This window comes from Scardinius erythrophthalmus (assembly GCF_964197995.2).
Source record: "Scardinius erythrophthalmus genome assembly, chromosome: 24".
NCBI classification, from domain to species: Eukaryota; Metazoa; Chordata; class Actinopteri; order Cypriniformes; family Leuciscidae; genus Scardinius; species Scardinius erythrophthalmus.
Genome location: NC_138244.1, coordinates 165,659 through 182,612, shown reverse-complemented (window position 1 = coordinate 182,612; position 16,954 = coordinate 165,659). Strand labels below are relative to the sequence as shown.

General features: G+C 46.0%; 1 protein-coding gene across 1 annotated transcript in view; it reads right to left on the bottom strand.

The window, feature by feature from the left end:
• The window catches only part of LOC308684523 (cingulin-like protein 1), a 40,332-nt gene that overhangs the window by 19,747 nt on the left and 3,631 nt on the right, over window positions 1-16,954 (bottom strand). The window contains exons 2-9 of the mRNA XM_081355775.1: window positions 15,771-16,580; window positions 12,246-12,340; window positions 10,223-10,310; window positions 9,513-9,620; window positions 9,257-9,405; window positions 8,981-9,116; window positions 3,072-3,284; window positions 1,547-1,753 (exon numbers count right to left, since the gene is read on the bottom strand). Coding sequence (XP_081211901.1) covers window positions 1,547-1,753; window positions 3,072-3,284; window positions 8,981-9,116; window positions 9,257-9,405; window positions 9,513-9,620; window positions 10,223-10,310; window positions 12,246-12,340; window positions 15,771-16,580 — 1,806 coding nt within the window. The remainder of the gene's footprint in view (window positions 1-1,546; window positions 1,754-3,071; window positions 3,285-8,980; window positions 9,117-9,256; window positions 9,406-9,512; window positions 9,621-10,222; window positions 10,311-12,245; window positions 12,341-15,770; window positions 16,581-16,954) is intronic.

Genomic DNA, 16,954 nt, shown 5'->3' with positions numbered 1-16,954 from the left:
CAACTGAGTCACGAATCGCTCAGCTGAATCAGCTCATCCAGAGAAGCTTCATTCAGGCCGTTTCAACTGAGTCACGACTCGCTCAGCTGAATCAGCTCATCCAGAGAAGCTTCATTCAGGCGTTTCAACTGAGTCACGAATCGCTCAGCTGAATCAGCTCATCCAGAGAAGCTTCATTCAGGCCGTTTCAACTGAGTCACGACTCGCTCAGCTGAATCAGCTCATCCAGAGAAGCTTCATTCAGGCCGTTTCAACTGAGTCACGACTCGCTCAGCTGAATCAGCTCATCCAGAGAAGCTTCATTCAGGCCGTTTCAACTGAGTCACGACTCGCTCAGCTGAATCAGCTCATCCAGAGAAGCTTCATTCAGGCCGTTTCAACTGAGTCATGACTCGCTCAGATGAATCAGCTCATCTTTGTTTTATGTTTTGCTGTTCTTGTTTTAATGTACTTTATGTATTCTTATGAAATGTGGTCTACTGTATGTATAAGTATTGTTGATTTCTTTTAATGTATTTTATCTGACATTACACCTGCCCAGGGACTACAGTTGAAAATTAGCCAAGTTGGCTAAACTGGCACATTGACATAAATATTTATTAATGTGCACTGTCCCTGTAAACACTAAACTGTATAAATAAATAAATTCAGAAAAGTTTCATTCAGGCCGTTTCAACTGAGTCACGACTCGCTCAGCTGAATCAGCTCATCCAGAGAAGCTTCATTCAGGCATTTCAACTGAGTCACGAATCGCTCAGCTGAATCAGCTCATCCAGAGAAGCTTCATTCAGGCCGTTTCAACTGAGTCACGAATCGCTCAGCTGAATCAGCTCATCCAGAGAAGCTTCATTCAGGCCGTTTCAACTGAGTCACGACTCGCTCAGCTGAATCAGCTAATCCAGAGAAGCTTCATTCAGGCGTTTCAACTGAGTCATGACTCGCTCAGCTGAATCAGCTCATCCAGAGAAGCTTCATTCAGGCGTTTCAACTGAGTCACGACTCGCTCAGCTGAATCAGCTCATCCAGAGAAGCTTCATTCAGGCGTTTCAACTGAGTCACGACTCGCTCAGCTGAATCAGCTCATCCAGAGAAGCTTCATTCAGGCGTTTCAACCGAGTCACGACTCGCTCAGCTGAATCAGCTCATCCAGAGAAGCTTCATTCAGGCCGTTTCAACTGAGTCACGAATCGCTCAGCTGAATCAGCTCATCCAGAGAAGCTTCATTCAGGCCGTTTCAACTGATTCATGAGTCGCTCAGCTGAATCAGCTCATGATCTTACAAGTCAAGTCAAGTCAAGTCAAGTTTATTTATATAGCGCTGTTCACAACACAGGTTGTATCAAAGCAGCTTCACAGTATTAAATTAAAATAATACATCAATGTTTATTTCTAGTGGAAAACGTCCACGATCCTCCTTACAGAGGATCATGGTCAACATGCTCGATTGAGCACTGAATGGTCAGTAACAGGTTGGTGTTGGGATGTTTGTCCTCCTCCTCATCGAGAAGCACAGTACAGTCAGTGTATATTGACATGTTGATCTCACCATCAGCTGCTCCGCGTGTTCCCTGAGCTGCGTCTCCTGCGCCTCCTTCTGCTGGATGAGGAGGTTGAGCGAGGAGATCTGCTCCTCCAGAGCGCTGGTCTTCTGCAGGAGCTCTGCTTTAGTGTGAGTCAGGTCTGAGATCAGTGTCTGACTGGCTTCTTTCTCCTCCGCCACCTCCAGAACCCTCCGGCCCAGCAGTGCCAAACTCTGGACAGATGTTAATCGAGGCGAGAAAGCAGGGTTACAACTGACATGCGCTGCATTAAATCATTTTTTATTTCATCTTAATGCTTAATACTTAAAGGGGACATATCATGAACATCTGAGTCTCTCCGTGTGTCAGTGCTATAATCGGGTCCAGTGCTTCTACCGACCCAGAAAACATGAAAAGTGAAACCCAGTAACTGTGTTCGGGTGAGTCTTTCACTAACAAAAAATAATCAGATTTCGCTCTCCTTCTGACGGATGAAGAGGATCTTATTATAATATCACCGGCCCTTAATCTGCACGTTTACACACACCAGCCGACATCTGGTTCCACACGCGCCAACAGAGACCAGTTCTAACGCACTGATGAAGATCCAGCAGAGCCTGAAGCTGTTCTGTGGTTGAGCACAGACGAGCACTGAACACTATTGACCAGAACATGTCACCGCTGTCTTATAAACACCTCAGGAACTGTGGACACTTGTGGAGAAGTTCAACATGATGATGAGATGATCAGTGTAACTCCACAACAACTACAGAAATGTCTCCACTAACATTCAGAAGCTCTTCCTGAGTCTCTCCGTAAGGCTGCACTCGCTACTGGTTATTCTGGGATTCTGGATGAGGGAGATTGGCCTGTTCTGTTATTGCCGGAGTTTCTGAAGCTTGTGTAAAGACTCCGCCCTCTTCTGAACGGAGGCGGGGCTAACGCTCATTTGCATTTAAAGGGACACACACAAAAAAGACGCGTTTTTGCTGACACCCAAAAAGGGGCAAATTTGACAAGCTATAATAAATTATCTGGAGCTGAATAAATTTGGAGCTGAAACATTCTGAATACATTTGGACACATTCTGGGGACACCATAGATTTCTATTACATCTTGTGAAAAGGGGCATATTTTGTGTCTAATTATTTACTTATGTGGCAAGTAGCCGTGTAATTAGCGAGATAATGTTCATCCAGCCGGTTCTTATCTCAGAATAAACCCCCTTCAGGCTGATGCAAGACCTGATCCTGATCAGCCTGTCGGGTTTATTCTGAGATAACAACCGGCTGGATGTACATTATCCCTCACATAAACAGCGCTGCTAACCCGTCTTCTAAATTACAGGTGTGAAACATTCCTTTACCCAGGTTAAAAGCGGCGTTTAGCACCATAATAAGTGCAGTGTGAAAAGCGTATAGGCGTGATTTCATGTGTTGGTGTGAGAGTATGTTGTGAGTGTGTTGTTGAGAGAGTGAGTGTGTTGTTGAGAGAGTGTGTTGTTGTGAGTGTGTGTGTGAGTGCGTGTGTGTCGTGTCTCCAGCTGCTTGCCTCTTTGGCCTGACCCGTGGCCTCCCTCAGCTGCTGAACCTCCTGCTGCTGCTCCTCCTGCAGTGTGTGCAGGTCTGAGGCGTGAGCTGCGATCTCCTCCTCCAGAGCTTCTCTCAGGGCCGTCAGCTCCCTCTCCCTGCGCCGTAACACCTCCTCCTGCTCCTCCTGCAGCAGCTGCAGCGCCTGGAACTCGCCCCGCAGCACACACAGCTCCTGAGAGACAAGACCTGCATCTCTTCACCCGCATCTCTTCACCATCATCTCTTCACCCTCATCTCTTCACCCTCATCTCTTCACCATCATCTCTTCACCATCATCTCTTCACCCTCATCTCTTCACCATCATCTCTTCACCCTCATCTCTTCACCCTCATCTCTTCACCATCATCTCTTCACCATCATCTCTTCACCATCATCTCTTCACCCTCATCTCTTCACCCTCATCTCTTCACCCTCATCTCTTCACCCGCATCTCTTCACCCTCATCTCTTCACCCTCATCTCTTCACCCTCATCTCATCAGCCTCATCTCTTCACCATCATCTCTTCACCATCATCTCTTCACCATCATCTCTTCACCATCATCTCTTCACCCTCATCTCTTCACCCTCATCTCTTCACCATCATCTCTTCACCATCATCTCTTCACCCTCATCTCTTCACCCTCATCTCTTCACCCTCATCTCTTCACCCTCATCTCTTCACCATCATCTCTTCACCATCATCTCTTCACCCTCATCTCTTCACCCTCATCTCTTCACCCGCATCTCTTCACCCTCATCTCTTCACCCTCATCTCTTCACCCTCATCTCATCAGCCTCATCTCTTCACCATCATCTCTTCACCATCATCTCTTCACCCTCATCTCTTCACCATCATCTCTTCACCATCATCTCTTCACCCTCATCTCTTCACCCGCATCTCATCAGCCTCATCTCTTCACCATCATCTCTTCACCATCATCTCTTCACCATCATCTCTTCACCCTCATCTCTTCACCCTCATCTCTTCACCATCATCTCTTCACCATCATCTCTTCACCATCATCTCTTCACCATCATCTCTTCACCCTCATCTCTTCACCATCATCTCTTCACCATCATCTCTTCACCCTCATCTCTTCACCATCATCTCTTCACCATCATCTCTTCACCATCATCTCTTCACCCTCATCTCTTCACCATCATCTCTTCACCATCATCTCTTCACCCTCATCTCTTCACCCTCATCTCTTCACCATCATCTCTTCACCATCATCTCTTCACCCTCATCTCTTCACCCTCATCTCTTCACCATCATCTCTTCACCATCATCTCTTCACCATCATCTCTTCACCCTCATCTCTTCACCCTCATCTCTTCACCCGCATCTCTTCACCCTCATCTCTTCACCCTCATCTCATCAGCCTCATCTCTTCACCATCATCTCTTCACCATCATCTCTTCACCATCATCTCTTCACCATCATCTCTTCACCCTCATCTCTTCACCCTCATCTCTTCACCATCATCTCTTCACCATCATCTCTTCACCCTCATCTCTTCACCATCATCTCTTCACCCTCATCTCTTCACCCGCATCTCATCAGCCTCATCTCTTCACCATCATCTCTTCACCATCATCTCTTCGCCATCATCTCTTCACCCTCATCTCTTCACCCTCATCTCTTCACCATCATCTCTTCACCATCATCTCTTCACCATCATCTCTTCACCATCATCTCTTCACCCTCATCTCTTCACCATCATCTTTTCACCATCATCTCTTCACCCTCATCTCTTCACCCTCATCTCTTCACCATCATCTCATCAGCCTCATCTCTTCACCTTCATCTCTTCACCATCATCTCTTCACCATCATCTCTTCACCCTCATCTCTTCACCCTCATCTCTTCACCATCATCTCTTCACCATCATCTCTTCACCATCATCTCTTCACCATCATCTCTTCACCCTCATCTCTTCACCATCATCTCTTCACCATCATCTCTTCACCATCATCTCTTCACCATCATCTCTTCACCATCATCTCTTCACCCTCATCTCTTCACCATCATCTCTTCACCATCATCTCTTCACCCTCATCTCTTCACCATCATCTCTTCACCATCATCTCTTCACCCTCATCTCTTCACCATCATCTCTTCACCATCATCTCTTCACCATCATCTCTTCACCCTCATCTCTTCACCATCATCTCTTCACCATCATCTCTTCACCCTCATCTCTTCACCCTCATCTCTTCACCATCATCTCTTCACCATCATCTCTTCACCCTCATCTCTTCACCCTCATCTCTTCACCATCATCTCTTCACCATCATCTCTTCACCATCATCTCTTCACCCTCATCTCTTCACCCTCATCTCTTCACCCGCATCTCTTCACCCTCATCTCTTCACCCTCATCTCATCAGCCTCATCTCTTCACCTTCATCTCTTCACCCTCATCTCTTCACCCGCATCTCTTCACCCTCATCTCTTCACCCTCATCTCTTCACCCTCATCTCATCAGCCTCATCTCTTCACCATCATCTCTTCACCATCATCTCTTCACCATCATCTCTTCACCCTCATCTCTTCACCCTCATCTCTTCACCCTCATCTCATCAGCCTCATCTCTTCACCATCATCTCTTCACCATCATCTCTTCACCCTCATCTCTTCACCCTCATCTCTTCACCATCATCTCTTCACCATCATCTCATCAGCCTCATCTCTTCACCTTCATCTCTTCACCCTCATCTCTTCACCCGCATCTCTTCACCCTCATCTCTTCACCCTCATCTCATCAGCCTCATCTCTTCACCATCATCTCTTCACCATCATCTCTTCACCATCATCTCTTCGCCATCATCTCTTCACCCTCATCTCTTCACCCTCATCTCTTCACCATCATCTCTTCACCACCATCTCTTCACCATCATCTCTTCACCATCATCTCCTCACCCTCATCTCTTCACCATCATCTCTTCACCCTCATCTCTTCACCCTCATCTCTTCACCCTCATCTCTTCACCATCATCTCATCAGCCTCATCTCTTCACCTTCATCTCTTCACCCTCATCTCTTCACCTTCATCACTTCACCCTCATCTCTTCACCCTCATCTCTTCACCCTCATCTCTTCACCATCATCTCTTCACCATCATCTCTTCACCCTCATCTCTTCACCCTCATCTCTTCACCCTCATCTCTTCACCATCATCTCTTAACCATCATCTCTTCACCCTCATCTCTTCACCCTCATCTCTTCACCCGCATCTCATCAGCCTCATCTCTTCACCATCATCTCTTCACCATCATTTCTTCAACATCATCTCTTCACCATCATCTCTTCACCCTCATCTCTTCACCATCATCTCTTCACCATCATCTCTTCACCATCATCTCTTCACCCTCATCTCTTCACCCTCATCTCTTCACCATCATCTCTTCACCATCATCTCTTCACCATCATCTCTTCACCCTCATCTCTTCACCCTCATCTCTTCACCATCATCTCATCAGCCTCATCTCTTCACCTTCATCTCTTCACCCTCATCTCTTCACCCGCATCTCTTCACCCTCATCTCTTCACCCTCATCTCTTCACCCTCATCTCATCAGCCTCATCTCTTCACCATCATCTCTTCACCATCATCTCTTCACCATCATCTCTTCACCCTCATCTCTTCACCCTCATCTCTTCACCCTCATCTCATCAGCCTCATCTCTTCACCATCATCTCTTCACCATCATCTCTTCACCCTCATCTCTTCACCATCATCTCATCAGCCTCATCTCTTCACCTTCATCTCTTCACCCTCATCTCTTCACCCGCATCTCTTCACCCTCATCTCTTCACCCTCATCTCATCAGCCTCATCTCTTCACCATCATCTCTTCACCATCATCTCATCAGCCTCATCTCTTCACCATCATCTCTTCACCATCATCTCTTCACCCTCATCTCTTCACCCTCATCTCTTCACCATCATCTCATCAGCCTCATCTCTTCACCTTCATCTCTTCACCCTCATCTCTTCACCCGCATCTCTTCACCCTCATCTCTTCACCCTCATCTCATCAGCCTCATCTCTTCACCATCATCTCTTCACCATCATCTCTTCACCATCATCTCTTCGCCATCATCTCTTCACCCTCATCTCTTCACCCTCATCTCTTCACCATCATCTCTTCACCACCATCTCTTCACCATCATCTCTTCACCATCATCTCCTCACCCTCATCTCTTCACCATCATCTCTTCACCCTCATCTCTTCACCCTCATCTCTTCACCCTCATCTCTTCACCATCATCTCATCAGCCTCATCTCTTCACCTTCATCTCTTCACCCTCATCTCTTCACCTTCATCACTTCACCCTCATCTCTTCACCCTCATCTCTTCACCCTCATCTCTTCACCATCATCTCTTCACCATCATCTCTTCACCCTCATCTCTTCACCCTCATCTCTTCACCCTCATCTCTTCACCATCATCTCTTAACCATCATCTCTTCACCCTCATCTCTTCACCCTCATCTCTTCACCCGCATCTCATCAGCCTCATCTCTTCACCATCATCTCTTCACCATCATTTCTTCAACATCATCTCTTCACCATCATCTCTTCACCCTCATCTCTTCACCATCATCTCTTCACCATCATCTCTTCACCATCATCTCTTCACCCTCATCTCTTCACCCTCATCTCTTCACCATCATCTCTTCACCATCATCTCTTCACCATCATCTCTTCACCCTCATCTCTTCACCCTCATCTCTTCACCATCATCTCATCAGCCTCATCTCTTCACCTTCATCTCTTCACCCTCATCTCTTCACCCGCATCTCTTCACCCTCATCTCTTCACCCTCATCTCTTCACCCTCATCTCATCAGCCTCATCTCTTCACCATCATCTCTTCACCATCATCTCTTCACCATCATCTCTTCACCCTCATCTCTTCACCCTCATCTCTTCACCCTCATCTCATCAGCCTCATCTCTTCACCATCATCTCTTCACCATCATCTCTTCACCCTCATCTCTTCACCATCATCTCATCAGCCTCATCTCTTCACCTTCATCTCTTCACCCTCATCTCTTCACCCGCATCTCTTCACCCTCATCTCTTCACCCTCATCTCATCAGCCTCATCTCTTCACCATCATCTCTTCACCATCATCTCTTCACCATCATCTCTTCACCATCATCTCTTCACCATCATCTCTTCACCATCATCTCTTCACCCTCATCTCATCAGCCTCATCTCTTCACCATCATCTCTTCACCATCATCTCTTCACCATCATCTCTTCACCATCATCTCTTCACCCGCATCTCTTCACCCGCATCTCTTCACCCGCATCTCTTCACCCTCATCTCTTCACCCTCATCTCTTCACCCGCATCTCTTCACCCTCATCTCTTCACCATCATCTCTTCACCCTCATCTCTTCACCCTCATCTCTTCACCCGCATCTCTTCCCCCTCATCTCTTCACCCGCATCTCTTCACCCTCATCTCTTCACCCTCATCTCTTCACCCTCATCTCTTCACCCGCATCTCTTCACCATCATCTCTTCCCCCTCATCTCTTCACCCTCATCTCTTCACCCGCATCTCTTCACCCGCATCTCTTCACCCTCATCTCTTCACCCTCATCTCTTCACCCTCATCTCTTCACCCGCATCTCTTCACCCGCATCTCTTCACCCGCATCTCTTCACCCGCATCTCTTCACCCGCATCTCTTCACCCGCATCTCTTCACCCGCATCTCTTCACCCGCATCTCTTCACCCGCATCTCTTCACCCTCATCTCTTCACCCTCATCTCTTCACCCGCATCTCTTCACCCGCATCTCTTCACCCGCATCTCTTCACCCTCATCTCTTCACCCGCATCTCTTCCCCCGCACCACTTCAGACGAGCTCGTACCTGCAGCAGCCCGTCTCTCTCTCCGGCCTCGCAGCTCTTGGCGCTGTCTAACTCATCGTGGATGTCAGACAGCTGCTGCTGCAGATCTCTCATGTCAGAGCGACACTGATCACGCGCCCTCTTGGCCTGGAGGAGTCTGAACACACACACACACAGATTCTGATGACTGGATCAATCACATGATCACACTGCAACATCGATACAGTTACTAGAATCAGCAGCACTGAACTAAATGTGTACTGTACGATCTGTGCTGTACAAAGTTCTGATTCTCACTGGTCGAGTGACGTCTGCAGCTCTTTCTCCATGTCGGTGAGCTTGTGTCTCAGCGTCACCTGCTCCTGTTCGCTCCTCTCTAGCGCCTCCTGGAGTCTTTCCAGCTCCGCCGCTCTCTCCTCCTTCTCCTCAAGCAGACTCTGGCGGTTCTGTAGAGACACGCATGATCGGATCACATGATGATCAGATCACGAGACACGCATGACGTCAGACGAGCCTCAGACGGCTGAGGACCGAAGTCACATGATCAGATCACCTGCAGTGTTTCCTGCAGCTGCTGCTGTAAGTGACAGACGTGGCTCTCTAGCGCCGCCCTCCTGTCCCTGAGATCTTTCACCTGCTCCAGAGGATCTGCAAACTCAAACTGTGAACATATACACACACAAACGTGCACGCGCGCACACACACACACACACACACACACATTCATACACACAAACACAAACACACACACTGTAACGCCATACAGAACCACACCACCGTAACCATTAGCTGACAGAGTTTATGAAATTTAATTATTAAATATGTCAAGGAATGTTGCAATAAATAAAGTAATAAATAAATGCATTTATGCTTATATTTATTGATTGCAACATTCATGATGTATTTCATTATTTCACAAAGTGTGTATTTTATTTCATATTTCTTGAGGTTATTCATTTTTAAGGGCTATTTTACATCCTTTTTGTTTTGTATGAAAAAATAAATGTTTTACAGCTTTTTTTATTGCTTATGTTTTATTATGCTTTTAATTACTTGCCATGATGTATTTAATAATTTCATTTTATATTTATTTAATTTAGTCTGTTCCATCCCTCCATAATACTTGTTAAAGTACCAGCAGTTACAGTTACTACAGTGAAACGATAAACATAGTTTATGATGACCTTCCTACAGTAAGAGCAGCTGTAGTGTACTGTATTACTGTATGGTAAAGGTGTGTTACCGTGGTGAATGTTGGCTCACCTCCTCCAGCGCTCTGAACTTCAGCATGTTGATCTGCTCGAACATCAGCTCCACCTGTCGCCTGATCACCGCTTCGTCCTCACTGGACCTGAGGGAAACCAGCCGCACACACTCACAGGGTTAATGATTACCATATTCCTGCACTACTGTAGTTTATGATTCATATTCCTGCACTACTGTAGTTTATGATTCATATTCCTGCACTTCTGTAGTTTATGATTCATATTCCTGCACTACTGTAGTTTATGATTCATATTCCTGCACTTCTGTAGTTTATGATACATATTCCTGCACTTCTGTAGTTTATGATTCATATTCCTGCACTACTGTAGTTTATGATTCATATTCCTGCACTTCTGTAGTTTATGATTCATATTCCTGCACTTCATATTCCTGCACTACTGTAGTTTATGATTCATATTCCTGCACTTCTGTAGTTTTTGATTCATATTCCTGCACTACTGTAGTTTATGATTCATATTCCTGCACTACTGTAGTTTATGATTCATATTCCTGCACTTCTGTAGTTTATGATTCATATTCCTGCACTTCTGTAGTTTATGATACATATTCCTGCACTTCTGTAGTTTATGATTCATATTCCTGCACTTCTGTAGTTTATGATTCATATTCCTGCACTACTGTAGTTTATGATTCATATTCCTGCACTACTGTAGTTTATGATTCATATTCCTGCACTACTGTAGTTTATGATTCATATTCCTGCACTACTGTAGTGTATGATTCATATTCCTGCACTACTGTAGTTTATGATTCATATTCCTGCACTTCTGTAGTTTATGATTCATATTCCTGCACTACTGTAGTTTATGATTCATATTCCTGCACTACTGTAGTTTATGATTCATATTCCTGCACTTCTGTAGTTTATGATTCATATTCCTGCACTACTGTAGTTTATGATACATATTCCTGCACTTCTGTAGTTTATGATTCATATTCCTGCACTTCTGTAGTTTATGATTCATATTCCTGCACTACTGTAGTTTATGATTCATATTCCTGCACTTCTGTAGTTTATGATTCATATTCCTGCACTTCTGTAGTTTATGATTCATATTCCTGCACTTCTGTAGTTTATGATTCATATTCCTGCACTTCTGTAGTTTATGATTCATATTCCTGCACTACTGTAGTTTATGATTCATATTCCTGCACTTCTGTAGTTTATGATTCATATTCCTGCACTTCATATTCCTGCACTACTGTAGTTTATGATTCATATTCCTGCACTTCTGTAGTTTATGATTCATATTCCTGCACTACTGTAGTTTATGATTCATATTCCTGCACTTCTGTAGTTTATGATTCATATTCCTGCACTTCTGTAGTTTATGATTCATATTCCTGCACTTCTGTAGTTTATGATTCATATTCCTGCACTTCTGTAGTTTATGATTCATATTCCTGCACTACTGTAGTTTATGATTCATATTCCTGCACTTCTGTAGTTTATGATTCATATTCCTGCACTACTGTAGTTTATGATTCATATTCCTGCACTACTGTAGTGTATGATTCATATTCCTGCACTACTGTAGTTTATGATTCATATTCCTGCACTACTGTAGTTTATGATTCATATTCCTGCACTTCTGTAGTTTATGATTCATATTCCTGCACTACTGTAGTTTATGATTCATATTCCTGCACTTCTGTAGTTTATGATTCATATTCCTGCACTACTGTAGTTTATGATTCATATTCCTGCACTACTGTAGTTTATGATACATATTCCTGCACTACTGTAGTTTATGATTCATATTCCTGCACTTCTGTATTTATGATTCATATTCCTGCACTACTGTAGTTTATGATTCATATTCCTGCACTTCTGTAGTTTATGATTCATATTCCTGCACTACTGTAGTTTATGATTCATATTCCTGCACTACTGTAGTTTATGATTCATATTCCTGCACTACTGTAGTGTATTCTCATGCTCTGGGTAATTACGACAGATATCAGCACTGACTGAACCGGATCTCCGACCCGCTCTCACCCTTCTCTGAGGTAGTTCACCATCAGCAGTTTAACGGTTTCCTCGTCGGGATGATCCGGAAGCTCCCGCTGTCCCTTAAGAAGATCAGGAGTGGCCTGACACACACAACAGGAGCAGACCATCACACACACACACACACACACACACACACAAACAGGCGCACATATCTTTGTGGGGACTCTCCATAGACGTAATGGTTTTTATACAGTACAAACTGTATATTCTGTCCCCTTACACTAACCCTACCCCTAAACCTAGCCATCACACACACACACACACACACACACACACACTACCCCTAAACCTACCCATCACAGGAAACTTTCTGCATTTTTACATTTTCAAAAAAATATAATTTAGTATGTTTATTAACCCATTTCCCTCATGGACCGCTGGCTGGTCCCCACAATGGAGGCGATCTCAGGTTTTACTATCCTTGTGGGGCCATTTGGTTCCCACAATGTAATATAAACAAACACACACACACACACACACACACACACACACACACACACACACACACACACACACACACACACAGACAGATAGACACACACACACACACACACACACACACACACAGACAGACACATAGACACACACACACACAGACAGACACATAGACACACACACACAGACAGACACATAGACACACACACACAGACAGACACATAGACACACACATAGACACAAACACAGACACACACACACACACAGGCCCGGAGTGGGTAATCGGGAGAAAAGGGAGAATTCCCGGTGGGCCGCTTCACTTTTGGGCCGGTCGAGGAATTATTTTTTTTTTTGTCACATTTCAATAGGCTTGTTTGAGATGAGCAAAATCTGCGCAGAATCGATCACCGGTGATCAGCGCGAGATGCATGCCGGTTAGAAATGTGTCCGAGTGCGGTCCGCCTTGCTCTGATGTCATGCTGACGTATGTCAAAAATCTCTCGCGAGCGCAAGGCGCACCTGTCGGATTCTGCAGTCGCGCACAGTTGCTCTCCACCGACTGCGCTGATCAAAAGCATGATGGGAAACGACTTGCTGACGACACAGCTTAATGCTCATTTGTTTAAACAACCGTGATGTGTCGTTCTCTTTTAAAATGTTTGATTTTAAAACTCTGATATCATGTTTTATGTGTAGGCTATATGTTGTGTGAATATTCCCAAACTATCGACAGTGCGATCTCTATTGGTTATGCAATGCAATTTAAAAAACTTAATAAACTAAATTTTATTTATTACTAAATTTAATAAACATGTATTTGGATGGAATTACTTTGGGTGTCTTGTTCATTACATTTATTTTCATATAAAAGCAACAGAACTTAAATTCCATCCAGTTTATTAGCAACACTGTGCACGAGCGTGAATCCCGTGAATCCCGCGATATCCATCTTTGATCTCGCAGGTGTCAGATCCACTGCGAGAAGAGAGAACTGTCCGGCTTGCCTGCGCTTTTTTCACTCCTCCTCTCACTGCAGCCGCCTACTCTCGCCTACATTTCAGGCGAGGCAAGGCGCATCTCAAACAAGCCTAATGTCACGTTAGTTACATGGGCTACACACGTTTCGCATTCTAACACCGCAGCGCGCAGCCTCTGCATGGGTTGTACCATGTGAGGGAGTTCTCCCCTCCCCTCCGATAGAGTTGGTTAGGTTAGTCCGTCTTTTCCAAAACGTTTTCTCAGGCAGGCTACCACGGCACCGCCGGCGCCTACCGAAAGCTGGGCCGGCCCTACCGTAACGGCACACGTCAGGGAGGATGGATGGGAGGATGGGAGGATGGATGGGAGGATGGATGGGAGGATGGGAGGATGGGAGGATGGATGGGAGGATGGATGGGAGGATGGGAGGATGGGAGGATGGATGGGAGGATGGGAGGATGGATGGGAGGATGGGAGGATGGATGGGAGGATGGATGGGAGGATGGATGGGAGGATGGGAGGATGGATGGGAGGATGGGAGGATGGGAGGATGGATGGGAGGATGGGAGGATGGATGGGAGGATGGGAGGATGGGAGGATGGATGGGAGGATGGGAGGATGGGAGGATGGGAGGATGGATGGGAGGATGGATGGGAGGATGGGAGGATGGGAGGATGGATGGGAGGATGGGAGGATGGATGGGAGGATGGGAGGATGGATGGGAGGATGGGAGGATGGGAGGATGGGAGGATGGATGGGAGGATGGGAGGATGGGAGGATGGATGGGAGGATGGGAGGATGGATGGGAGGATGGGAGGATGGATGGGAGGATGGGAGGATGGATGGGAGGATGGGAGGAAGAGGCCAGGAGGTATGGAAGCTTTGTTTCCGCCACAGAATAAAACATTTTAAAAGATAATTGCGACTTTTTATCTCACAAGTTTACATCTAGCAATTCTGACTTTATTTCTCAGAATTGCGATATATAAAGTCAAAATTGCGTGAAATAGAGTTGCAATTGCGTGTTATAAAGTCAGAATTGTATGAAATAAAGTTGCAATTGCTTCTTATAAAGTCAGAACTGCAAGATATATAGTCAGAATTGTGTGATATAAATTCGCAATTGTATGTTATAAAGTCAGAATTGCGAGATATAAAGTCAGAATTGTGTGAAATAAAGTCGCAATTGCTTCTTATAAAGTCAGAATTGCAAGATATAAAGTCAGAACTGCGTGAAATAAAGTTGCAGTTGCTTATAAAGTCAGTACTGCAAGATATAGAGTCAGAATTGTGATATAAAGTCGCGTTATAAAGTCAGAATTGTGTGAAATAAAGTCGCAATTGCTTCTTATAAAGTCTAAGTGAATTATTATTTAACCTTTACATTATTTGTTAACCCATGGTATTAATACTAACTACACAATAGTAAGAGCTGAACTGTTGCTTCATTTATCCAATTTAGAAAAAGTGCTAATTTGGAATTCCACCATGGAAAAAGTGGGCCGGTCTTGGGCCTGAAACTCCCGGGCTGAAAAGTGGCCCCACTCCGGCCCTACACACACACACACACACACACACACACACACACAGACAGACAGACACACAGACCCACACAGACACACACACAGACCCACACATACAGACACACGCACAGACACAAACACACACACACACACACACACACACACACACACACACACACACACAGACACACACACACAGACACAAACACAGACACAAACACAGACACACACACACGCACAGACACACACACACACACACACACACACACACACACACACACACACACACAGACCCACCCACACACACACACACATACACACACACAGACTCACACAAACAGACACATTCACACTCTCTCACATACAGACACACACACAGACCCACCCACACACACACACACACACACACACACAGACAGACACACACACACACACACACACACACACACACACACACACTCTCTCACACACACACACACACACACACACACACAGGATCATCACACAAAAGACTCGTTCCACTGAATCACACAGATGCAGAGAGCAACTCATTTGAACAGTTTGTTGTCTCTACCTGAGCCGTTCTCTCCGTCTCTTCTTTGACCTCTGACCATAGAGATGTAGAGCCGACCCCTGTGACCTCTGTGACCCCTGCAGATGTAGAGCTGACCCCTGTGACCTCTGTGACCCCTGTGATCCCTGCAGATGTAGAGCTGACCCCTGTGACCTCTGTGACCTCTGTGACCCCTGCAGATGTAGAGCTGACCTCTGTGACCCCTGTGACCCCGGCAGCCGGAGTCCCTGAGCGTGTGGATCTGGTCTCCAGGCTCCTGGAGCGCCTCTTCTCCTCGGGAGTGGTTCTGCTGTGGTGTCGGGCTCTCCCGGGCCGAGGGGATCCGCTGGGGTTCTGCTCCTGAGGGACACACACCCTGCTGATGATGTGTGACGGCCGGCAGGGAACGCTCTCCACCACCGGACCCGGGAATCCTGCTCCCGGCACCGGGATCCGGGCTCTCTTCACCACCACGGGCGAGTTCGGGCTGCTGGACCAGCGGAGGGGCTCCGGGTTCCTCTGGTTCTGCTGAGCCCACGGGTGCCGGAAGGATCTCAGGGATCTGGAATGATCCGGTGGAGTTTGAGTGCTGGAAGCCCCGCCGCTCATACTGGACACACACTCCTGCTGCCACACACTCCTGGACACACACTCCTGCTGCCACGGCTCCATCTGGAACACGTCAGGATAGTCCGGAGAGTCCGGAGAGTCCGGGTTCCTCTGGGTGTTCAGAACCACACACGGCCGGCCGGAGACGCCCTGAACCCGCACCCTGACCCCGAACCAGCCCGAGTCTCCATCAGCCTGAGCAGAGCGTCTGAGGGACTCCATCTGCACACACACACACACACACACACACACACAAAACTCAAGTCACCTTCATTTATACAGCGCTTTAACAATATATATTGTTTAAAGGCAGCTTTACAGTGATAACAGGAGAGTACAGTAGCAGAGAGTGTTTAGGCTTTACAGCAGATCTAGAATAAAGTTATTGTCCAGATAAAGTTAGTTTTGATTGATTCACTTCAGTTGCGAAGATCATCAGTTATTAACTCAGGGGCCGCTAACACACACCGTTCTCACAGAAAACCCTCAACGTGCTCCGGATGTTCATTCGCACAACAACAGTGTTTGGAGCTTGAGAACACAGGCCTTGAAACTTTTTGAAAAATGTGATCATCTCCACGTAAAATTCAAATACG